The sequence below is a fragment of the Calliphora vicina genome, chromosome X (genome assembly GCF_958450345.1).
Source record: "Calliphora vicina chromosome X, idCalVici1.1, whole genome shotgun sequence".
Classification (NCBI taxonomy): domain Eukaryota; kingdom Metazoa; phylum Arthropoda; class Insecta; order Diptera; family Calliphoridae; genus Calliphora; species Calliphora vicina.
Window position 1 is genome coordinate 5,761,106 of NC_088785.1, and position 27,941 is coordinate 5,789,046.

General features: G+C 30.8%; 1 protein-coding gene across 2 annotated transcripts in view; it reads left to right on the plus strand.

The window, feature by feature from the left end:
- The window catches only part of eIF4G1 (eukaryotic translation initiation factor 4G1), a 52,679-nt gene extending 32,313 nt beyond the window's left edge, over positions 1-20,366 (plus strand). The window contains exons 8-15 of one of the 2 annotated variants that reach the window (XM_065514644.1): positions 10,598-13,155; positions 14,987-15,203; positions 15,267-15,983; positions 16,052-16,275; positions 16,420-16,566; positions 16,769-16,988; positions 18,074-18,175; positions 19,588-20,366. In XM_065514644.1, the coding sequence (XP_065370716.1) occupies positions 10,598-13,155; positions 14,987-15,203; positions 15,267-15,983; positions 16,052-16,275; positions 16,420-16,566; positions 16,769-16,988; positions 18,074-18,175; positions 19,588-19,658 (4,256 nt within the window). In that variant the 3' untranslated portion in view covers positions 19,659-20,366. The remainder of the gene's footprint in view (positions 1-10,597; positions 13,156-14,986; positions 15,204-15,266; positions 15,984-16,051; positions 16,276-16,419; positions 16,567-16,768; positions 16,989-18,073; positions 18,176-19,587) is intronic. The other variant, XM_065514645.1, reaches the window with a different exon arrangement.
- Positions 20,367-27,941: the final 7,575 nt, after the last annotated feature.

The window sequence follows — 27,941 nt, forward strand, 5'->3', positions numbered from 1 at the left end:
TATTTAAAGGCCACACAATCTCGAACTGCTGAGACGTAAATTTTTTGATCTGATATCGAAAATCAGATTTTGGCTATCTTATACCCAACAAAGTCGGATTTTCTAGATATTTGTGCACAATTTTTGTCTCTAGCTTCTTTTTCCATTGTGTCTACACTTTTTAAAACTAAACATAATGACTTGCAATTCATTGTAGAATAACGGTAGATTTGTTGTTAAAAAGGTATATTTAATCTTTTTCCATTTTGATAACAGTGCCTACCGATTTTTAGTGGCCACTTCTTTAATACTAATTAAGAATAAATTTCACATTAAAATTTATTAAAAAATCTAAAAAATCACATTAAAATTTATTAAAAAATAAAAACACCTCTCCAGCTGCTGATAATCGTATAGTCCTTTAACTAAATGAGGTCATAGCAAGTAATCTAAAAAGATAACAACGGTTATTGACAAAATTAATCCGAATTATTATATGTATATCCAAAACAATAACCGTCTTCGACAAATCATTGTTTAAATTTGAAGTTTTCCCAATACACCTTTTTTAGTGTCCAAGTCTGAAAGAAATTTAAATTAAAACAAAATTCTAGAATTTTTCACAGGATAGTGGAAATCCTTGATTTTCATTTCAGAAATGTTTTCCTTAATAAAAAATGCGAAATATTCCTTATTGAAGTAAATTTTTAAAATTTCTATTGTTTTTTTTTAAGTAATGCACACACCTTTTTTTGTCCACATGTCCACAATTAACACATCCGTGTACAATTTGACACCATTCGGAGTCAATAGTGTATCAACCCCAATTTGACAACGATAAAATTACACCATTCCGTTGCCGAATTGACACCATCCGTTGTCGATTTGACAACGTTTGTGTAGGATTTTATAACAGACCGTTGACAATTTGTCACCGTTCGTGTACGATTTGACACCAGACCGTTGTCAATTTGACACCATAAGTTGTCGAATTGATACCGTTCGTGTACGATTTGACACCTGACAATTTTTCCTTTCTATTTTTTTTTTGGTAATTAATATAAATAACAATTTCTTTATTTTTTACATTTCTTTAATACAATACTTATAAATACTTAAATATAAAATAAATATAAAAACTATATCAGGTAATTAAGACAAAAATTGTTTGCTAAATTCCATGTGATCGTCAATTATTTTTTCAAATATTTCCACAAATATGTATGCATGAGGACTGTTTTAACCCACATGTGTGTTTTATTCAACTGTGTCAATTCATACATATTCACCACGAACCCATAAGATTTTTCTACAACTTGACAAAATTTTTTTTTTTTTTAATAAACTTATTTTTTTACTTTATATCATTATATTTTTATTATTATAAAATATTCGGACCAAATTTCGTATTTTTAGTTCCGTTATTTCGGTCATATCATGTTATTAACAGCGGATGTTCGCTGAGGTGGGTTAACGTATTTCCACATATCTTTGTCTATATATGTTTTACCGATTTTTCCAAACATTTTTGAGAAACTAGAAACATTAATAATAAATTTCATACCCTTAGAAGTTCTTTTATTTTGGCTTTATCGCACTTAAAATTCAGTTGATGAAAAAAATTCAAGTATTTTTCTTAAATTGCTGGCCACCACTGTATATTAATTCCTGTTGTTCCTATAAGAAGCATAGGGCCGTAAAATTATTATTTATTAAAAGATTTTAAATTTTTTAATGTAAATAAAATTAAAACACACTTATAAAAAGCAGCTCACGTTGAAATGCGTCGCGAATAATTTAACAACATTGCGTTGTCGATTCGTACCCGTTTGTTTACAACGGTTGGTGTCAAAATGACACCAACCGTTGTCGATTTTGAAACGTCGTTTTTCCCTCAGTGTAAACCTCCTCTATAGCCATTGGACATTTTATTGACATCATACTATAAGTTTAGAAGTTACAGATTTATTTCCACTTATTTCCCCACTGTGTAACGACTTAGATACCACTTCATACAACGTGGAGATGGGAGTCGTATTCCCCCTAACATGATTTTTGGAAATTTGTATGTTTGTGATTGTCAAATTCTATTTATTACATAAAATTTCATATCTCTTAAAACTGTGTTCATTATTTTCAAAAACAAAACGTCACAAAAGTGGTTTTTGTATATAAAAAAAAAAATTATAAAAATATGAAATTTCAAATGTAAATTGCATGTATGTATGTGTTCCCCACCCCTTGAACATAAAAATAATGTTGGAAATAATTTGTGTTAGTCAGCCGACGGTATTGCTTATATTAGCCATACAAATTGACAATAAAAAGCATACAAATTTGAATTGTAATTGTGCGTGTGGGTGGCTGGGATGGATGGTTTAGTGTTTTTCAAATAAAATGGATTTTTTAGATTTGAGTGCATTTCATCTGTAAGTATCACTGACTATATGTTTAAATTTAATATTTAGCCAAATAATATTTTGAATAATTCTATTACAATAAATAAAATTGCATAATTATCTTCTAATTCTCTGTATATAATGTTTACATTTTGTTTTGTGCTTTCTTATACGTCTTGTTTCTTTATTTGGTGTTTACAGTAGTCATTGTATGCACTACTAATAAGTGGTGATACCAAATAAATAAACCTCATAGTCAGCTACTTAATTATAATGAAAACGACAGCAACATCGTAACCAGCTGACTTTGAAGTTTGACGTTTCCAATACATGAAGTTCATTGTCGCCTACGAAAATATAAATTAACTTAAGTTGGCTACAGCGGCAAACGGTGGTCATGTATCCGAGTATTCGGATAAAGAAGTGGCCACTTAAAATCGGTACGCACGGAAGTAAACATAACAACGGATCCTGTTATTAAAATGGAAAAAGATTTACATATACCTTTTTAACAACAAATCTACCGTTTTTCTACAATGAATAGCAAGTCATTATGTTTAGTTTTAAAAAGTGTAGACACAATGGAAAAAGAAGCTAGAGACAAAAATTATGCACAAATATCTAGAAAATCCAAGCCAAGTTGTCATTACTCAATGACAAGTTGTCATTACTCAAATACAACTATCAAGCGGTATAATGAGAATAATATTGATGTTATACCAAAACACATCAATTAAACAAATGGCCCAAATTTCGTCCAATCGAGATATATTGGGCAATTGTTAAACGTAAATTGAAAAAGAGTACAGGTACAGTAAATAACAAGATTTTGATGAGAACAAAGTGGAATAAATATGCTGGAATAACGGTAGAAGTGGGAAGAAAAGTTGTGCAGCTATTAATGGGAGGCATAAGAAGAAAAGCCAGAAAATTTATTCGCAATAAAGATAAAGACATAAACCTACAGTTATATTTTTTTAAAGCTTAATAAATTACCTTTAATTTCATGTTAACATACGTTGTTTCATTTAAAAGTTATGCTCGCTTTAAAAATGTTTGTACATATCTTAATTTTGACTGGTTGTGGTCGGGGTAGCCTGCTGTAGTGTATGTGTTTAAAGCATGAAACGAAATTTTTTTCAGCGTTTTTTGTATCTTTTAAAATGTGGCTGGTCTGGCAGCACTGACCTTTTACACATTCATCTGTTGTTTATAAGGTTGTCTTTGAAACAAATGAAGAACTAAAAAAAAAAGAACAAAAACGTGTGCAAAGTTCAGGTCCATTACGCGTTATCATTTTTCTGTGTTAAAATTTTAAAATAATTTTGATGCATATTTAATAATAATCAATGATTCTTTTCTTAATCAAAAAAAAAAAAATCCACAAAATTTTAACTATCTGTGATAAAATAGCAACTAAATAAAAAAATATATATATATTTATAACAAAAACCGTGTGTGCATAGTGAACGTAATACGCCAGTTGAAATATACACATGCATAAAAATAAATTACCATAAATGTTAAAAAATACTTAAATGGTATGAATAAAAAGTGCATATACATATGTATCTATCTATCTATCTTTTGTTAAATAAACTACTGTCGGCTAAGATTATAACATCACGCACTTTGTTGTTGTCATTTTTTATTATTTTTTTTTGTTGTTCTTGTATTATTTTCAATCACGACCAACCTGAATATTGAGGTTATGTTAAAATATTGTCATATGTGTAACATACAAAAATTAAGTATGTTGTTCAAGTGCTATAAGAAAATTAACTTTAAAGAATGACAGACCAATATATTTTTCGTATTAATAAAAAATCGTGAGTAATGTACGCACATGTTTTTCCGTTTATTTTTTCTTTATAAGCATTGTCTACAATGGTCTTGCTATATGTAGAAACCATGTGTATGTAAAAAGCCGGCTACAATGTAGTGATTCAATAATTTGTGAGTTGCTGCAGATTGCTGCTACTAATTTTGGGCTTAAAATAGATTAAATGTAACTCACCGGTCTTTAAAGTTTTTTAACCATTCAATTTTAATTTTTGATATAGTATGTATGTAGTAGGGTATTCGAATTATTCGATTTTTCTCTTGTTCGAATAAAATGAATATTTCGAATAAGAGATTTTAACTTGTTCGAATAATTCGATCACACGTTTAAAATTAATCGAATTATTCGAATAATTTAAATTTTTTTAAAAAAGTAAAGAATGAAGTTTTGATGTCGGTTTTTTAATATTTTATTGTTAAAGAAAAACAAAAAATAACGTTAAAGTTAACAATTCAAGTATTGATAATGTTAAAAAACATTCGAAAACAAAGTCCATCATTAAATTTTCAACAGACATATTCTGATCAGATTAACTCCCGAACAATCTACAAAACAATTTACTAGCAAACACTTTATTTACATTTTTGGAGCTAAGCTTTAAAAAATATGAGCTAGTTGGACATGATCCTGAATTCAAGTACCTTTTATTTTCATTGGTTCAAGTCTTAAGTTAAACATTTTGAAAGATTTGTTTTTAGAATTGTAACTTCTTGCAGTAATATTTATATATTTATAGAAGGAGCTATCGGAACACTCATCTACAGTGATCGAAAGTCCCTTTGTCTTTAGTTATTTGTCGAATTTCAGTAACAATACAATTTTTGTGAGTCATTATTACTTATTTAAATTTGAAATTATGAAAAATTTTAAGCAATTTTATAATTTTAAACATATACATTAGAGTTCGTTTGTGACCAGGTCACTTCATTTGTTTTTCGGGTATCATTATTTTTCTGAAGGTTTTGCGTAAATAAAAATAATGGCGTCCTTTTTTTTTGGAAAATTTTCACTCCTTGTGGTGGTTCAACACACCTAAAGACGCGGATTTTGAGCAAATTTTTCTGTAGAACAAAAACGGTTGATTATATTGCAAATCTGATTTCACCAGTCGATTCTGCATCAAAAATTAATACAATTGATATTTTTTGAATCCTTAAAAGTAGTTCCTAAAACCCACAACAGGGGGCGCAAATCTGAGAGAAAAAAAATAAAATAAAGAATTTTAGATTTTTTAAACATGCACGATCAAAAGGCATTTTAAGCTTATCAAAACGGTACCAATATTGCCTTTCTATCACAACTCGTTAAAAAGTTATGTTGCTTTAAAAATGTTTTGTTAAAGCAAACTAATAAAAAAATTTCTAAACTTTTTTTTACCAGTTATTATTTTCTTGTTAAATAAATAACTTTGAAGCCTCATAACTTTTAAATGGTTAGTGATAGAAAGGAAATATTGGTGACGTTTTGCTAAACTTAAAATGGCTTTTCATCGTGCATGTTCGAAAAAACTAAAATCCATTTTTTTTTATTTTTTTCTCAGATTTGCGCCCCCTGTTGTGGGTTTTTTGAACTATTTTAAGGATTCAAAGAACGTCAATTGTATTAATTTCTGATGCAGAATCGACTGGTGAAATCAGATTTGCCATATATTCAACAGTTTTTGCTCTAAAGAAAAATGTGCTCAAAATGCGCGCCTTTAGGTGCGTTGAACCACCACAAGGAGTGAACATTTTCCAAAAAAAATTAAGCCATTATTTTTATTTACGCAAAAACCTTCAGAAAAATGATGATACCCGCAAATCAAATTTTTGAAATTAACTCTAATATACATACAGTTGCGAACAAGATAATAGCAGTACCACGAAATTTTGAAATATTTTAATTTTTTTCTCAGTTTACTGTGTTTGACATACAAAAGAGAGTGGACGTCGAATATATTAACTACAGCCTGAACTTCCAAATAAAAGCAGTTTATACCCGCCAGTTCACAAAATATTGCGATATTTGCTTGTAAACCAGTCGGCATTCAGCGTACTCCAAACAAGTACCACTATGTATTTTTGTTAATAGTGGATTTTTCCTTCGTCTTCGTTCTGTGAAGTTTGCATTTAGAAATCATCTCCTTACTGTTATATCAATAACTTCTAAATTTCATTCGGTTTTTATTAGCTTGACAGATTAAATGGATTGCATTTGATGATTCTGACGATATTTCGATCGTCCTGAGGTGCAGTTTTCCGTTTGCAGTTCCTATTTTCTATTTTTTCTTTCTTTTCAATAGCGTTTGATATAAAGTCCATATATTCGGAAAAGATTTTCCTTATTTTTTTAACTTTAAAATTAATTTTCGCTAAGCAATGGTGCTATGTATTGCGCAACCCACTAAAACAGGAATTATATAAAAAATAACTATATTTAACATTAAAAATACAATAAATTCAGCATATTTAACTAAATTTTACTTTAATCTTAAAAAATATTTGACTTCATTAAAAAAAAATAAAAAAAATTAATTCAATAATCCGGCACTGCTATTTCAATGTTAATAAAAAAATACATATTGTCATATATAAGAGCCTTTATTTCCGAAATTATCATTATTTTTACAAAAAGAATATCTCACAAAAAATGTACAGGCTTGACCGATTATGTTTATAAACAAAATTTTAAGTTTAAAATTTTTAAAGACGTTGTACGCCGTTTCAAAAAAATTCCTTAGTGGTACTGCTATTTTCTTGTTCGTAACTGTATATGAACATTTATTCGATTATTCTACAGATGTAGAATTATTGTGCAGATGTTTGTAACGGCCAAAAATATTAGTGTAACACCCACCTTAAATTATACCGATCGACTTAAAATCACTTTCAGAGTCGATTAAACGATGTCTGTCCATGTAAACCTTTTGCGCAAAGTACAGGTCGCTATTTTGAAGATATTTCGATCAAATTTGGTACATATAATTTTTTCGGCCCAAGGACCAATCCTATTGAAACCGGCTAAAATCGGTCCATTATTTCACATAGCCCCCATACAAATGTCCTACCGAAGTTGGACTTTATCGGACATAAATGTTTAATTTATATATGTATCTCCACAAATTTCGCTCCAAATAAGTTTTATATACATATTCGAAATTCGTGTCACCAAATTTTGTTACGATCGGTCCATAATTAGTCATAGCTCCCATATAGACCCGCTTCCAAAAATCACTTTAAAGTGCATAAATCTTTTAAAAAATTTTATACACTCAAAATTCACCATAAATAACTTTCATGTAGACATAAATCACATGACCTTATTTCATGGTGATCGGTCCATAATTGGTCATAGCTCCCATATAAGGCCCACTTCCGAAAAGCACTCACGAATATAAATTATTGATATTTTAAAAGAAAAATGTTTTTGCTCATTTACTTGATGTAGGGTATTATATGGTCGGGCTTGACCGACAATACTTTCTTACATGTTTTAAATTTTCAGTAACATGTCTAATATAATTAAGTTGTTGTAATATTTGTTGCCATATAATCCTACAATTAAGTAATATGGTTTGAAGTAGATTCCATCTTATAAACATTTCCTTTTTTTAAACCCAAATATTGTTTGAATTGGGTAAAAATTATAAAAGTTATTAAAAATTTCACAGACCATTAACGTGTCTCAGATTACTTGAATGCGAAATGTAGGCTAAAATCAACATATTTTGGGAAATATTCTAATAAAAGCGTATTTGTACTTTAAATATATCCGTATTTAATCGTATATGATATTTTGTATTATTAAAGTATTATTAAATAAAAGTTGATTTATTAACGGCAGTTTCGAAAATCCAATCTAAAAAATTTTAGAACATATCTTTAGGATTTATAGAGAACTAGCTAAAACCCGATGTGCTTCGCTACCCGTATTGTAATGAAATAAAAGGTTTAGAGTTAAAAAATATATTTATTTAGTAAATAAAATCTACAGTTGTCCTTTAAATTAATTCTTATTCTATTACATATCTTTTGATTTACAATATACTTACACACAGTTACTAAAGTATACGTACGATCGACTTTTTGGGCCTTTTTTAAACAAATATATATATTTAAAAATACAAGGCCAGACTCATTCACTCACTCTCTCACTCACTCATGACTGATGAGTCAGTGAATGAGTGAGTGAGAGAGTGAGTGAATGAGTATGGCCTTGTATTTTTAAATATATAGATTTTTTTAAAAAAAGGCCCAATTAATTTCTTTACTGTAAGCGGAGTGCCATTACAAAGTCGTGGTGTATTAGATTAATTCATAGCGGTTTAGACTACTATAAAGTACAAATAAGCAAACAATCAAACAAACACAAATTTATTTTTATATACATTTCTGTCCATTTCTGTCCAAAATATGCATATTGATAGCTGATCTATGGGAGTTGCTACGCCCACTAATCCAATCCCGACTAGCTATTTGGGAAAAGTTTGAATAATCTCGTAATTATAGTTCTCAAGATATTTAGAAATAACTGTTTACTTTGTATGTAATGTGACCGATCCCTCCCATTTTTGGTTAAACTTCATGCAGTGCTATAAAGTTTGAAGACTTTCACAATTATAGTTATCGAAATATTGGAAAATAACTACTTTGATACGTACCACGACCACTAAAGCAATCCTGCCCATGTTCAGCCACTGTCAAGCCCCTTGAAATTTCAAAATAAAAATTATCATATTGTTCCTTCCAATCGACTGTATTAAGCATACAAATTGAAAAGTAACAATTTCTGTTAGAATTAGTGGTTTGAAATAAGTGTTTCCTGTAAAGTATTGTATTGTCTCAAACTAGTAATCAGACAAATTTTTGGGTTCGGTCGGTAGATTATTACCTAAGATTAACAAATAATTAATACAAACAAATTTCTGCCAGCAATAAAACCTCCGCGATTTTTTATATTTTCATGAAATTTCAACAAATTATTAGAATATTAAGCCCCCTCGATTTACAAAATAATTGGTTGTCAATTATATAAAATAAAAATATTTTAAAAAATTTATAGATTTTTTGGTAATTATTTGAACTTTTTATTTTATGTAATTTGAAAGTAAATTTTTAATTAGGCTTAAAGTAAATTTTTAATTAGGCTGTAACAATTCAATGAATGTCACTGAATACTAATATTTAGACAATTGGAATTTGGTTTCCCATATTCTAATTCCTAATAATAGTAACTTAAATAGATGGAATTTACAATAGATTTTTACAATAAAGATTGTTGATGAAAGGGTAGAAAATACATTCCAATTTGCCAATTGCCTAAATATTAGTGTTCAATGATATTCTTTGAATTACTACAGATTAATTATAATAAATGAACTTAAGCCTAATTAAAAATTTACTTTCAAATTATATTTTAAAAATGTTTATAGAAATATATATGAAAAATCGTTTTTGAATTTTGTCAGGCAAAAGGTGCTAATGTTTGTATATTCGGATAAAAAGTATAAAAAACAAGTAAGAGTGCTATATTCGGCTATGCCGAATCTTATATACCCTTCACCTTTGTTGTGGATGCAATAGTATTTTTTATAATTAGTATATATGTATGTACATTGCCCACTTTCAACAACGCCAAAAGAAACAAAATACGCAAAGCATGCACATTCAAACATACGATTTGTTGATTTTTTGTCAAAAAAACCAACACACAACCAAACAAACGTTTAGTTGTATAAAAAACAACAACAACGCCAAAAGAAACAAAACACAAAAAAAAAAACAAAATACGCAAAGCTTGCACATCCAACCATACGTTTTGTTGTTTTTTTGTCAAAGCATGCAATACATTGTGTTTTTTGATGAAATTTTCAGAGGTTGTCTCGGATTTTTGCTCATATCTCCGTTTTTTATGGACGGATTTTGCTGATTTTAAATAGCAAAATTCTCGAAAGTATGTCTGACAGAATTGTTGAAGATTTGGATCCCGGAGATATCTGGGGCCTTCAGAAAATTGATTTCAACAGACAGACGGACAGACAGACAGACAGACAGACAGACAGACAGACAGACAGACAGAAAGACAGACAGACAGACGGACATGGCTTAATCGACTACGCTATCTATAAGGATCCAGAATTTATATACTTTATAGGGTCGGAAATGAAAAATGTAGAAATTACAAACGGAATGACAAACTTATATATACCCTTCTCACGAAGCTGAAGGGTATAATAATAAGTATCCAATTACCGTGTTTTAGAGGACCATAACTCGGAGAACGATGGATCGGGACTGCAACCCATAAACATAATAGTTTAGCATATACATATAATTATGTAATTTTTAGTATAAACAATTAAACGAGTAAATTAATATAAGTTTTCACTTTTTTTTAGGCAAAACGGAAGAAAATATAAAGCAAGTAACTGATGTATCAACAAATACTACTACCGCAAATTCCAATTGTGTTCAAGATTCGCTTCCAACAAATTATACTAACCAACAAGTGCCACAACAAGAACAATTAAAAGATAAAAAACCTGACGAAATTATATCATCCAAGTCGCCGTCATCGTCTATAAAAACTTCAAGTGATATTAATAATACTATTAGTAAACAAAAGGAGAGCGAAGAAAGTTGTACAGAAGAATATTTTGGTGCTAGTGAACAAGAAAAATCTACTATTTATAATATTGCGGAATCTGTAAAAACTATGCAACTAGGAGAAAAAGAAATTGTAACATTACCTCAACAAAAACAAATAAATATTGTTAATAGTAGTAGTAATGTGCAACATAAAGAAGATCAGGAACAACGAGAAACCCAATATTCAAATGCCACAAATGGTAATACATTAACAACGACAACAGCAGCAACATTAATTGAATCAACAGACAACATAATTAATAATAATGATGTTGTCAACAACAATAACAAAAACAGTAATAATGTAAATAAATCAAACAATTTGTCTACGAATACAACAACAAATAAAAATGCTGATAAAGTAGATAAGAAGAATGATAATATTACGGAAAATACTAAAACAGCATCAGCAACAATTGAAACTGTAACTGGAAGCGCCGATGCGTGTAAGGCAATAACCTTGAAGGATGAAGCTCGTGATGAAACAGATAAATCATCTGTCTTACCGAAAAACGAATTAGAAAGCAAACAAAATGTCGAAAATAGTTCGACAAAATCATCCTCATTAACATCTTCTAATAATAACGTATCAACTATTTCCACTGAAAATGAAAAAACGAAAACTGAACCTAGCAATGACAATGATAATGAGAGTAAAGAAGGCAGCGATGATAAAAAGGAAGAGGTTGGCGAAGATAGTAACACCACAGACGAAACGGCCGCCAATAACAAGCAGTCATTTGAATCATTGATTAATTATAATGAAGGTCAATGGTCGCCCTCAAATCCTAGTGGCAAAAAACAGTACAATCGTGACCAATTGATGCAGTTGCGTGAGGCAAAGGCCTCTCGTATACAGCCCGAAGTAAAGAACACATCAATATTTTCACAAACCAATTTAATGCCAGCATTTGCTTCGCGTGGCAATAAAAAGGTACAATCTATGGTCGGTGGCTTTGGCGGTGCCAGGGCCAGCGGTGGTGGTGATGGCAACTACCAAAACAACTATATGAAACAGAGTTCAATGTCGGGTCGAGGAGGAGCCGATGGCGGTCACCATAATCGAAATAGTGGCAAACCTATAATACATTTAAATCTATCTTTGAATCAAGACGTCAAACTGAATGAAGCCGATAACGCTTGGCGTCCTAGCGTATTGGTTAAAGGTGCTGAGAAACAAATTGATCCTGAACTTAAGGCGCAACGTGAAAAGGATGAATTGATACGACGTGTCCGTGGCATACTAAACAAACTAACACCTGAGAAGTTTGAACCACTTGTGGAAGAAATTATTAAACTTAAAATCGATAACATGGAGAAAATGGAAGCTGTAATGATTTTAGTGTTTGAAAAGGCTATCGATGAGCCCAGTTTTTCAGTTTCATACGCTAGTTTATGTCACCGTTTAATCAATGAAGTAAAAGCCCGCGACGAACGCATGGAGAGTGGAACTAAATCCAATCTCGCCTATTTCCGTAATGCTCTATTGGACAAGACAGAAAGAGAATTCAATCAGAATGTCACGAAAAGCAGTGCAAAGGAGGAAAAACTGAAGCCCATAAGAGAAAAAATTAATAATTCCACAGATCCCAATGAAAAGATAGAACTTGAGGCTTTATTGGATGAAGAAGAGCGCAGGATTCGTCGACGTTCTGGTGGTACTGTGCGTTTTATTGGTGAACTATTTAAGATATCCATACTAACCGGCAAAATCATACACACCTGTATCGAAGCCCTACTTAAAGATCCAAATAATGAGGATATGTTGGAATGTTTGTGCAAGCTTTTAACTACTGTGGGTCAGAAATTCGAACAGACACACATGTCCAAAGATGATAAACGTAAATACTCATTGGAGAGCGTAATACAACGCATGCAAAATATCGCTTCGAAACATGATAATGCAAAAATATCATCACGTGTCCGCTTTATGTTACAAGATGTCATTGATTTGAGAAAAAAGAAATGGCAATCGACACGCAATGAGGCTCCCAAGACTATGGAACAAATAGAAAAGGAGGCTAATAATGAACAATTGAGCAATCCGTATCATTATATGAACTCTATGCCAGGTGGTTCAGGAAAACGCGACGGGGGCGGTCGTAATGATAGTCGTTCCGGAAATTACGGAGGTAGTCATAGTCAACGAGGTGACACCGGAAGTCTTAAACGTCAACAGGGTGGTGGTGGAGTAAGTGGCGGCAGCCATAGTCAGTCGGGAAATTCAAATAATGACGACACTTGGCATGTACAGACTGGCAAAGGTAATCGTACACTGGCTGTAGATTCTAGTAAACTAGTTGGACTGGTAAGTTTAATATAAATTAAAAAGACATCTCCCAGCTCATGTATATATGTAAAAGCGACATGCCTGTTTATTATAACGTTCACGATGAGCAATAAGGAAAGGGTATAACATTAGCTTAAATGAAAAACCATGTAACTACACTTTTGTAGAATTTTCAGAAGAATAAAATACAGTAATTTTCCGATTTAACGAACCTTTAAGTTATCAGACTTGTACACAAACAATAAACATGCAAAAAGGCAATTCTTTCAGAAATACAGGCACACTTTCATAATGTACACGAATTCATTTGAAAAACACGGCACTCAGTTGATGTTTGTTCGACAAGCGTCTCTGATAAACTCACTAACGACTGCAACCTCTGCCACTATTTATAACACTGCCATCTGCACTCTAGATCGCTCTTTAAAGCCTAGTTTGCGAAATATCATGGTTTTTTCATGCGAAAAATTTTATATGCTGTTTGACAGCTAGCTGTTGCTTTTAATTTCGTGCGAAAGAAGTGCTGCGTATGTTATTTCGTGTGGAAAAATAAGGTTGCCAGATGTATTTCACATGTTTTCCACAATAAAAACAGAGTACAACTTTTACGAAATTATTTCGCATATATTTCATTCCAAATATTTTATATGAAGTTTGACAGCATTTCGCACGAAATTTTGAACAGAGTACCTAGCTTAACTGTCAAAGTTCGAATATTCTAGATCTTACTAATACATACGCCATCTGTGGTGTACTTTCTACAATGTTCTTTAACTGAATATTCGAATACAGCGTTGCCAACTTACGACCAAATCAACTGAAAGCTTTTATTTAATAATGTCCACAGATATGTTACAGTTTGCTATTACAGCACTGTTATTTGAAAGCATTATGCTACTTTTAAATCAGCCCTTAAAATCGTTATATTTGAATTCAAGTACAATTTCGTAACAATATATTTTTTTTGTTAAATGACATTTCATTCTTATTTAAATAATTTGTATTTGTTCGTTAAACAGGAAAACTACTGTTTGTAGGTATAAAAATATTTTGAAATTTGTAATAAAGTCTTTGTTGTTTTGTAATATATTAAAATTATGTAAGGTTATTTATTTTGATATAGTACAGAATATTCAATAGAAAAACCCATCTAGATTTCTTCTCCATCAATATTAAGTTTATAATTTCCACAATTGCCATTTACGACCACATAACATGTAACTATGGGTGAATTCCAAAATGTATGTATGCAATGCAACCTTAAAAAGTCGAGCGATTCTTAACGCAACCGCATAAACTTTAATAATGTTTCATATCGCAAAATGTATGAAAAAGAAAAAACAGGCAGTATGATAAGTTTTTTTTTAATTTTAACTACTTAGTCTTGATAAAGATATGACTGCATTGCATACATACATTTTGGAATTCACCCTAACTGTTTGTTGGTATAAATAGGATTTCCAAATCACATATAGTTATGAGAATTTTGGTATTGAAAATACTTTAATACTTGTTTGAAAAGATTTTTGTTTTCCTTCTTAATCAAACAAGCCATTCATCGATTAACATTTAAAATTTTCGGTTTGTTGCAGATTAAGTTTCTAATGTTTTTTTCTATAGTATATTTATATGATGTGGATATTTTATTTTTTACCCAAAAGAGCACACAAATTAAATGCCTCTTTTTGCCTACCAATGATTTGGATATATTAACTCGTACTACAAATCTTTAAAATAACCTAGTAAAATTTTGTTTCTTAATTATTGTATTTAACAAAATAAATCGTAAGAATTATTAAGATGTATGTATATTTTAATATATATATATATATTTTTTTTAATTTAATAGACTACGGTTGATATGAATAATAAGAAAATGGGTGGTCTTTCGTTATTCCTATGGCCTAAAGCTTCATCACAACCAACAACAACCCCATCAAATTCCTTTGCTGCATTGTCCATGGATTCCAACAGAAGTTCCGATCGGGATCGTGACCATAGCGGACCGCGTAATAAGGGTTCATATAACAAAGGTTCCATGGAACGTGATCGCTATGATCATGGTAGTAAGAATGAATACATAATTACATTAAAGAAATATAAATATTAAACAATATTTAATGTTATAGGATTACTCTCACGGACTGGTTCAACACAAGCATCACGAGAAAACTCCTCTTCCCGTAGTAGCCAAGGAGTACGTGGCATGGGCGGTGGTAATTCATCAAATATGCAAAAATCTGCTAGTCATTCGAAATATCAACAACCAATGTCGTCGTCCAACTCATCATCTAGAATGACTTCATCGAAAATGTCCGGCATGTCAACAGGCGGCGGTGGTAGTGGAAGCACTGCAAGTTCTAGTTTATACCGTGATAACCAACAACAGCAATCTTACTATTCATCTAATGCAACACATAATCAACAACAACAACAACATTTCAACCCAGCCGCTAGTGAATCAACTCAGCCGTCATCTGCGCCGCCTGCAGTTTTTGAAGAGCCATCCTATGCGGATTTGAAAATAATTAAGGCTGTTGTCATTGAGATGGGAGAAAATGCTGCCAACTCGAAATGTATAGATAACACGACAGTATCGTGTATAAAGAAAATTAAGGAAAATCAACGCTGTGGTTTGCTCTATTACATAATTACGGATTATTTGCATTTAGCAAATGTTGGACCAATGTGCCGGCGACACATGGCTAATGTTGTAGCGTATTTAATTGAAAAGAAATACATTTCCGTCGAACACTTCCGCTTGGCCTATAAAAACTTTTCCGAATTTGCTTGTGATTTAATTGTTGACATACCCGAACTATGGTTGTACATATTCGAATTTACCGGTAAGTAGCATTTCATACATCAGATTGAACGCAATCTTATTTTTTCTTTTCTATTTATGTATTATTAGGACCCTTAATGGTTAAGAAACTAATAACTGCAAATGATTTATGGAACACCCAACTGCGTGAAAGCGGCTCACCTAGTTTTTGCCTCAAATTCCTTAAAACCTTTTTACAGTACTGCACACGAGAAGTGGGTCCCAGTTTCACACGCAACATGTGGATGAAAAATCACATAAAGTGGACAGATTTTATGAATGAAAATGAAGTTAGCACCTTTATTCAAACAAATGTAAGTAAAAATATAGCTTCTTCGTCCACGAACAAATTCGAAAATAAACTTGTTTGATCATGAACGATACTAGTTTTTATTTAAACTATGTACATATATACATAATTAAATCTATACTTAATCTATTATCTTTTTTATTTTTAGAAATTTGAATATGTTGAAAATGAAAATAGCAAACCAGATATCGATAACAAAGAATCTAAAGAAAAGCGTAATAAACGCGTCGTGGAGCATATAGATCAATTGTTAAAAGAGGGCTCCAATGCTGACAATGTCATTGATTATATCAATGTAAATATACTTTAGTTTCAAACAAACCTGACACCGAAATATAACCATCACTTTATCTTATGTATTTTTTTTTTATTTATTTATTCTTGTGTTGTATATTTTTATTAATTTGACTATATATATATGCAGTTCTCTAGTTATTTTCGGTTTCTGGTTTAAATTGCTACATTGTTATTAAATGTTTTAATTTTAATATTTTTAGGGAAATATAGTGGATGTGGATAAAACGTTCATTAAAAGTTTAACGACTACGTTGACAAGCTTTGCTATAAAGGATTCCAATAATTATAGTTTAGATTTACCGTGCTTCCAAAAGATTTGCATACCTGTACTGCTGCGTTACTTAGACTCAAAAGAAGACTTGGAACTGGAATGTCTATATGCCATACAATTGTTGGTTCATAGTCTAGAACATCCAAGAGGTAATGTATTAAAAACAAACAAAACAATTAGGTGTGTCATTAAGAAACTTTTAGGGTTTTTAGTTATTGAAAGAAATTAATTAAACGTGGACAAAACTAAAATTTCTGACCCCAACCAATTTGAAAAGCTGGTGGAAGAGTTGGAAAAGAATACATCCCTTTTCCAAAGGATTTCGCAGGGGAACTTTTCCTAAAAATTTTAAGGAACAGTGGGAAAGTGTTGCGAATGTGCTAAATATACTATTCCCCTTGGAGGCCGATGTGTCAAATCTGCTCAACTCAGCAAACACTGTTGCTACAACAACTATAATAATAATAACACTATGAACAACAGAACCATCAAAATCCAATTCTCAAAACCCCTTAAAAAAGTTCGTACACTACAAAAAAAATTAAATTCCTATGAAATTCCTTTCCACTATTAGTTTCTTGGTCACTGGAATCCGAATCGAAATGAAAATCATTTTATTTCAATTATTTATAACAATATTTTTATTTATTCACAAATAATTTTACCTAAAAAAGTAAACAAAATGAATCAGCTGACTCAGTTATTAGATATGTGTGTTGTATGTATCGATAAACAGGCAACGTCGTCATAAGACTGTTAGGGAATACAAAATTAGCATTGACGCTGTGTTAATGTGATGTTGACTCAAAATTGACGACGATGTTGACGACGCCTAACATAATAAGGGTGAATAAATAAACATCGCAAACATTTGTTTCCATCATTGATAATTCTATGGCAGACATATAAAGACAAAGACTTCGTTTTGACCTAGTTTATATCATGCGAATTCATATATTATATCCGCATTTCAATATTATTAACGACAGTAAATAAACCTCCATCCTAATTTTGACGAGTTTTTCTAATTACGGATTTATTTTATTTATTTAAGTAATATTTAAGATTTAGCCTCTTTCTTAGATTTGATTGAATACGGTCTTATATAGCTCATACAAAACTAATAAATTTAAAGTTTTTATTCAATAAAATAAATACGTTCTTAATGGTAAACCTTTTATTTGTTTTAAAACTTGAAAATCTTTTTAAATATTTTTATTTATTGTTACTACAGGTTTATTGGGAGCTATTTTTGGTGAACTGAACGATGCAGATGTTATTCCCCAAGAAACCTTTATAGCGTGGCGTGATTCAAAGGATCAATCAGCTGGAAAAGGTAATTATCAAATTCGTAATATAACGGATTGAAATTCATATCATTGCATCGTTTTTTAACATGAAATTAACAAAAAATTCTTTAAGCTGCTTTTCACTAATCACGATTATTTGAACTGTTCCTATGATATCAGAGTTGTGATGTTGGTATGTCCGAGGGACAACTCTTACCTAATGTTTATTAATATAAAAAAATATGAAGGGAAAATATGAAAACAAAAAAGAGTTTTTGCCTTTTTTATTTGGTAAAGATACACCTCATGCTCTTTTTATGAGTGTGATGTCACCTCAGCTAGCAAGTTTTAAGACGTTGATTCCCAACCCGCATACACACTGGCCCGTATGAACTAAATAATAAAACCTACAAACACAATTATCAATTTCACAACTACAACATCAAATATTATTGGGTTAGATATTGCTCCCAACACATTGCTCTCCCAACCTTGATCATTCCTACTTTATCCTTAATGACCCCTTAAATATTCCTTCAACACTCACTCACTACAACATGACATTGTTAAATCCCTATTTCACCCATGCCGGCCCATTACTTTACCTTCAATCAACCCAAAATACCAACAGATATGTCATGTTTTCTTTTCAAAATTTCTTTTTAAAATTAACAAAGAAAATATTTAATTTTTTTGTTTTAAATTAGTTAAAGTAAACTTGCCACAACAAATTTAAATTCTCTTGTTTTCAGTCAATTCGAATGGTTCTATATGAACCTAATGACGTCAGGTTTATTATTTATAGAAGTAGTACAAAATGTCCTTATTAGCTGGCAATAATTACCCAGCAAAAACTTACATTGCAAATGAATGAGTTAAAATGCTAATATATTTACTCTTCACTACTCGTACTTTGGCATTGTAACTCATTATTTAAACACGGTGATGTCATTGGAGATAAGTACTCTGAAATTATACTGTAAATTATTGCGAAAATCGGGAATCATTTGTTCCTAGTCCACATACAACTTAAGCATTCAAAATTGTCATACAATAATTAATGTCGTGATGAAATTGGACATAAACAAGTTTTATATGAACCTAAATCTTTCTACCAACTTTTGTGAGGATTGCCCCTACCCCACATATGTATAACCCCTATTTCAGAAAAATATTTTATATAAAGACCTAATGAAATGAACTAAGATTACCTAAAGACTTGTGTAGCTAAACTAAAACTATAAAAAGACTAGAGTTGTATTTACATTCTCTGCAAACTTTTGACATGAACACTAATAAGTATCGTTATAGTTCATAGGGTCGTCACAACTCTGAAATATAAATTATTGATGGTAAAATTATCCATATGAGTCATATGAGCCACATGAAGAAATATATTATATATTTACTAATTATACGTACATATTTATTTATTTATGTTATCGTTTGTTTATTTTAGGTGTGGCCGTCAAAGCTCTTAATCCATTTTTCAATCAAGTTATAAACGGCGAAACAAGCGACGATAACTAAATTATTCATCACCATATGCATGCAATATTTTGGAGATTGTGCTGTGCAACTATTAGAAGACAAAACAACATCTCCCAAAAAAAACTAAAACTAAAATATATAAGTTAAAAACTTAAGAAATAAGGTTTTTTTTATATAAACAAAATTAAAAAAAAGTTTTGTATTGAATTGTGGGAAATTAAGTCGAATTATGTAATGAAAAAAACTATATAAATTCTTAATTTTATGTTGAACTTTTTTTTTATTGTATTTTTAAAAGTAAACTTGTATGAAATGAATAATATATTATAAATATTTAAAACGTAAATTTTTAAGGCCTACTATATTACATTTTGTGCATACCGATGAATATATTACTGAAAGTGTTAAATTTGTTGTATGTTGTAAAACACGTTTTTTTATTGGTTTTTTTATGTACAACTTCGATTTACGAAAAAAAAAATATGGTACCGACCGATAAAAAACAAATCATTTATGTTAATTATTATAATTTATACTGAAAAAGTCGAATCGCAATTTGTAAACAAGACAAAAACAAATTTTACAAGATTAGGCAAAAATAATAGAAACTATGAAAATAAAAACACTTGATACAAACAAAATGCTATAACCTATATATTATATCTCTAAGAGATTTTCAATATATGTAAATGTTAAACTTAAGCCCTTGCTCTTGCAAAAACTGAATAAAAACTAAAAAAAACTCGACACGACTTATATATATGTATACATATATATATATATTCTGGTACATATTCCTATAAACGCACATCACTTTTTTTAAACAAATTATCAAAAATAAGGTTTAAATAATATTTAAGGAGCTACAAATATGTTCAATAAGCCTTTGTTTTCTTTGACTTCAGATTAAAAATTATTAACTAAAACTAAGCCTCTAATTTTGTCAATCACGTCACCAAAATTTCAGACATTTCAAAAATTTGTTTTTGTTTTATATACAAATTCTGAACCAAACAAGCACACACAAATTCAAGCGTTGATTTGCCTTTCATAATTTGAAAATTTTGTACATAAAACAAAAACAAAATTTTTAAAATGTGTGAAATTTTGTTTTTGCTATGCACATAAAATAAATATCACTTTGGTGGCGTGATTTACAAAATTAGGGCCTAAAATTGTACATTTAACACAAATTTTTGGGGCGTTGTTCTATTAAGACCGTTTTTCATGCCAACAACATCTCAAAAAGTAATTTTTAATCTTTACTTCCTTTAGATGAAAAAAAAAGTTTTTTCGTCGCAGTAATCAACAGACTTTGTTTGACACACCATTCATTCATCATAATTTTTTTATAATTAATACAATTTATTTATTGTATTAATTAGTGGCTTACTCACCAACTAATTTTTTTTTATATGATGAAATAAGTATCATCCCTATGCATTTCGTGACAGCTGTTGAATTTTATTTATTATTCTTATAAAAAATGCCTTTTTCTATTAGATTCCAGTGAAACAAGCAAATCCTTAAGCTTCAATGTAATGAAAAGAAGCTATGATTTGAATATTTCGAACACCGGCTTCGCTAGTAAATATTTCATATGCAGCCGGCACTCGGCCGGGCGAAATAATTTTTTACACTATGGTAGTACGTGACAGGACAAACTTCTTTTATTTTGTTTACAATAGATAACTCCGCTAATAGCAACATTTTTAAGTGATTGGAAAAGTGTCAATAGAATTGACTTAAGCCGGAGTACATCCCTACCATGTTTAAAATTAATTGAAATAAAAAAATAAATAAAAAAAATAATTAAAAGAATAAATAAAAATAAATTGCAGCTCTAAGTTCTGCCATTGCGGTTTCAAATTGCTTCCCATTGTTGATTTTATTTTTTTTTAATTTCTCTAATCGCAACTATTTTTAATTTTTGTATGAGTCGTTGTCAAATATCGTGTCGACAGAAAATACTCGTTTTCAGTCAATGTCGACTTTAACGCGCCTTAGAAAATTGCAAATTGCTGTCAATAGTTAATAATTGTTATCGATATTGACTTCGCAAATACCATTTTAGTGCCGTCGACGTGACTTAATGTCGACAACGACATACATAATAGGGGTGATTAAAAATAAAGAAAAACACTTTGAAATCATTTGTTACTAAAAATAATAAATATTTCGTAAAAATGAAATAATCACCCCTATTATGTATGTCGTCGACATTAAGTCACGTCGACGACACTAAAATCGAATAGTCAACATTATACTAAAACTATTGCAATTTGGTACTTGCATTTTTGTAGTGTATGCTAATATAAATAAATGTTTATAAAATAAAGCTTTGGGCCTTTTCGGAAATGCATCACTGCGCTGCATCTGATGCGCAGTACATTCTAAAATGCAAAAGTTGCCAACACTGTAAATGTCATGAGTTCTAAAAAGCAACAGTGAAACATATGATGCGCAAAAACCCATCAAACAAGCATCACAAAAATGGCTGATGCATTGTCTGCGCATCAGCTGATTTGCATGAGCATCGCAATCTAATCACAGATGCGCATCAAATGCAGCACAGTGATGCATTTCCGAAAAGGCCCATTTTTCTACACAAAATTCTTCCAACATTCTTACAATTATCGCCTATTATTTTATCCGATTAAAAAATACTTACAAACAATCTTACAAAAATAAATCTGAAGATTTCTGGAACGTAATACTATTCTTAGATAATATTTTTCAGCAGGGTAACAGTTTGGAGAAGGCCAAACACTGAATTGGAAAAGTACAATGTAGTAAACACTGTCAAAGTGGATAAGGGGTCATGTTGTGGGGTTGTATGGCTGCAACCGTGTACCTTAATATTTTAAAAGAAAACCTACTACAATGCGCTCTAAAGTACAACAGTACAATGACCCCAAACACACAGCCCATGACGTCCGAATATCAATAGTGCATCATGTTCCACACATTCTCCCGACTCCTCCGCAAGCACCTGACATGAATCCCATAGAACATCTGTGGGATAAATTTGCCGAACGTGTAGGAAAGCACCATATTATTAGTAAGACTCAACTTAAAGAAGTCCTGTTACAATAATGGCAAAATATTGGAGCTGACGTCACCAAAAATTTATCGATTCAATGCCAAGACGGTTAAAATAAGTGATTCAAAAGATTGGCTACTCCACAAAATATTAAAAAAAACTATTTTCTTATTAAAAATTAGAAACTGTGTGAATATTTTTGTCCCCTTAAAATCGAACTTCGAAACAGTTAAATTTTTTTTCTGAAATGTGTCAACTTATTTTTAGTTTTTCAATATATTTCAATAAGTTATACGTAAATAACTATTTTTTTGAAACCAATACGAAAGTTGTGGCCTTCGTTTAAAAAATATGGAAGATTAAAGATAAATCTGTATGCTGTGTGAATATTTAAGTCCGGCACTGTATATTTGTATCACATTTTTGGATTAATTCTTTAGTTATTTCAAAACTTTGGCAGCATTTATTCAATCTTTTCAATCCACATCTTATATAGAGGAGTGAATTCATTGTATCATTATATTTCTTATTTTATTTGTTAAAATATTCATTCCGCTAAATACACGTTCAACTTCTGCAATACTAAAAGGCAAAACTAAAAATTTCATAACAAAATTGTACAATTCCAAAACTCAATAGTTGTCTTCTGATTTTGCCACTCGTATGAAGTTAATTTTTGCCCTTCTAATTCAAAAATTGTAATTTCATCATTTGAAAAATTTATAATTTTTTCTTTAAACTATTGTCAACAGCAAAAAAGTTAATATTTTTAAACTTAACAAATTTTTGGCTAATCTATGCCTTAGTTAACATTCACCCTTATTCTGTTAGGCGTCGTCGACACAACATAACGCCGTTTTTAATCATTTGTTGTAAATCTCGTTGACAATATTGCCACTTATGGTGTTTTCTTTTCTGGCATAAATGATGCATTTATTCTGCCTTTTACCCTTTTTTGTGTTCTTTTCTGAAGAAATGTACTTTGGTCGTGTTCTTTTCTAATAATGTTACCCTAAACCCCTGAATATATGCTACATGTTTCACCCTCAATTTTATCAAAGGGTTAGAAATGCACCACTTTTTATGTAAGCAAAAAGTATAGTTTTATAATATTTAGAAGCTACATAAAAGAAAAGTGCATAAATGGTAATGATTTTTGTTCTATTGCGATCGTTAAAAATGTAACACATTATGAGGGTATGGGTAACATTTAATAAATGGTACACAATATATAGGCAACATTTTGTGTCAGAAAAGAAAACACCATTAATCGCCGTTTACACATGCAGATTTTCCTCGCATGAAAGTTTACTTTATAGGCAAGAGGCATAGAAAGGGGTACACACTCTGATGTACTTGCAATTCGTTTTGTGTTTTCATTCGTAATACCTACATACACACAAACATGCACATTAATGTACAAACTGTCTGCAATAAAAATCTTTGTGTGTAAACGTGAATGCAAGTTTAAAGAAGAATAATAAAATCTTACAGTGTAAATGGGGACTTATCGATGACTGACAACATTTGTTTGGTATTCTGTAAGAAACATTGACGTTGATGTTGCTTTTCATTTTGTCGACGCCGTTTTTGGTGTCGTCTGCTGTTGTGTTCAAAAAAGTATGTAAACATTTTTTTTTTTTTTATGTTTTGTATTACAAATAAATGAAATAAAAATTAAATAGTAAAAGTAAAAAAAGAAATTAATTAAACGTGGACAAAATTAAAATTTCTAACCCCAACCAATTTGAAAAGCTGGTGGAAGAGTTGGAAAAGAATCCATCTCTTGCCAAAGGATTTCGCAGGGGCACTTTTCCCAAAAAAATTAAGGAACAGTGGGAAAGTGTTGCGAATGCGCTAAGGCAGCTGTGCAAATCTGCTCCAATTGCTGAAAATAATAACATCAACATTACCACGACAGCCGGTTCTACGCAACGGAATGACCTGAGTTCACTCGGCCAAGGGCTTTCAACTCAGCAAACACTGTTGCTACAACAACAATAATAATATCAACATTATCAACAACAGAACCATCAAAACCCAATTCTCCAAACCCCTTAAAAAGTTCGTCCACGACAAAAAAAGTGAAATTCCTATTGAACGGAACAAATCTTCTTTCCACTATTAGTTTCTTGGTCACTGGAATCCGAATCGGAATGAAAATCATTTTATTTTAATTATTTATAACAATATTTTTATTTATTACAAATAATTTTGCCAAAAAAGTAAACAAAATGAATCAGCTGACTCAGATATTAGATATGTGTGTTGTATGTATCGATAAACAGGCAACGTCGTAGCATTGACGTTGTGTTAACCCATTTCTTACCGCCGTGTGTTTGAACGCACGTTTATCATTTCTTAACTTTGAGTAAATATAAAACACAGATAAATATAAATAATAAAATGTATGAGGCGTTTATATTAAGGTTTGGTCTCTTACCAACAATTTCATAAGTGGTGATTGAAAAAGGGTCCAAAAATGGACTCTTTTTAAAATAATTATATAATAATTAATTTAAAGGAACCTAAGGCCATTTACCCAGCGTACTGGTGAATATACAAGCCGCTAGGTGGCAGCAAAAAAAATTGTACCGAACAAAAGATTTCAAAACACTTAACAGTACCAACGTGTGCTCAAACATACGGCAAAAACTATGCGTCAAAAACAAAATTTTTTTTTTCCAAAAATATTAAAAATGATAACATAAGACGTTCCTGAAATTTTCATCAAAAAACATTAAAGATTAAATTTCCGGTAATTAATCGCCCTTATTCTGGTTGTCGTCGTCGACTTGCGTCGACAATTTAAAATTGGTATTCTGTTTGTCGTTATTGACTGCTATCGATGACTGTCGACACACATTTGGTATTCTGTAAGTCAATACGGCGTCGATATTGTATTGTGTCGACACTGATTTTGTCGTCGTCATTTTTGGTGACGACTAGTTGTTATTTTAAAGTTAAAAATCAAAAAATATTACATAATGGAAAAAAATTCAAAAATTAAAGTAACAAATTCTTACCAATTTGAAAAACTTGAGGAGTTGCGTAAAAATCCATCTCTCGCATGAGGATTTAATCGAGGAAATGTTCCAAGCAATTTTAAAGTTCAATGAGAAGATATGACCAAAGTTTTAAATGCTCTTGGCGCACCCAGGAGACTTTCCGATGGATGGCAAAATGTATGGAAATTATTAGATGTTTATATATGTATATGTATCATAAATATATATTTTTTAGGTATGGAGAGATTTAAAATTTAAATTAAAAAAAAAACAAGTAAGAGTGCTATATTCGGGTATGCCGAATCTTATATACCCTTCACCTTTGTTGTGGATGCATTATTATTTTTTATAATTAGTATATAGGTATGTAATACATACCTACTATGTATGTACATTGCCCACTTTCAGCGTACAGCATCCTAAATTTATCAAGAACACAAAAAACAACAACAACGCCAAACGAAACAAAACACAAAAGAAAAAACAAAATACGCAAGGCAATGAAACCAACACACATCCAAACATACGTTTAATTGTATAAAAAACAACAACAACGCCAAAAGAAACAAAACACAAAAGAAAAACAAAATACGCAAAGCATGCACATTCAAACATACGATTTGTTGATTTTTTGTCAAAAAAACCAACACACAACCAAACAAAAGTTTAGTTGTATAAAAAACAACAACAACGCCAAAAGAAACAAAACACAAAAAAAAACAAAATACGCAAAGCTTGCACATCCAAACATACTTTTTGTTGTTTTTTTGTCAAAAAAACCAACACACAACCAAACAAAAGTTTAGTTGTATAAAAAACAACAACAACGCCAAAAGAAACAAAACACAAAAAAAAAACAAAATACGCAAAGCTTGTACTTCCAACCATACGTTTTGTTGCTTTTTTGTCAAAGCATGCAATACATTGTGTTTTTTGATGAAATTTTCAGAGGTTGTCTCGGATTTTTGCTCATATCTCCGTTATTTATGGACGGATTTTGCTGATTTTAAATAGCAAAATTCTCGAAAGTATGTCTGACAGAATTGTTGAAGATTTGGATCCCGGAGATATCTGGGGCCTTCAGAAAATTGATTTCAACAGACAGACAGACGGACAGACAGACAGACAGACAGACAGACAGACAGACAGACAGACAGACAGACAGACAGACAGACAGACAGACAGACAGACAGACAGACAGACAGACAGACAGACAGACAGACAGACAGACAGACAGACAGACAGACAGACAGACAGACAGACAGACAGACAGACAGACAGACAGACAGACAGACAGACAGACAGACAGACAGACGGACATGGCTTAATCGACTCCGCTACCTATAAGGATCCAGAATATATATACTTTATAGGGTCGGAAATGAAAAATGTAGAAATTACAAACGGAATGACAAACTTATATATACCCTTCTCACGAAGCTGAAGGGTATAATAACCGTACAAAATTCCAAAGTAATTAAGATTTAAACAATTATTTTGAGTAAACATATATATATGGTTATAATTAATTATGTACCTGTTATTAATTTACATCAATATGGTTATCAAAAACTTCTCTTAATTAAGTAAAAAAAATATATTTTTTTTAAGCACTCATTTGATTTACATTTTTTATTATATTAGCAACACTATTTCTGCTTTGTAGTTGACAGAAATAGAAATTAGTTTAATTCGGCTACAGCGGCAAAAGCAATCGTGTGGTCGTGTAGCTGTGCTGTCGTCAAAAGAATCGTCTTCATATAAACGTGTGTATTCTAATTTTGACAGATTGTAGTTGGTAGCCAGCTGTCTTCAATGTGTTCCATGCATAAGGGTGATTAACTCTGCTATGAAATTTCTACATATTCTAATTTCTTTTTCAGTTTCAGAATTTATATTTGTTATTGATTTCAAAAAATTTTCAAAATCATAATTAAAATATGGTGTAGGTATATAAAAATTTTCTAAAGATGAAGTAAAAGGATCAAAATATTCAGATTTTAAAACTTTTTGAGATGAAAGATTTTTTAAAAGAATGTGTAATTCTGAGAATAAGAGTTTGGATCGGCGTCATTACTTTCAAACATTTTATTTACTTTTTGCATATCTGATAATAAAGGCTTTAAAAATTTTAAATACAATAAATTTGTATCTGTATATAACTCTTTTAATATTTTAGCTTGATGACAAGATTCAGAAGAGGCAGCAATTTCAAAATGGAGTTTTAGCTCCAGCCATTGAGTTTCTATACGATTTACAGCTGTTTCAATT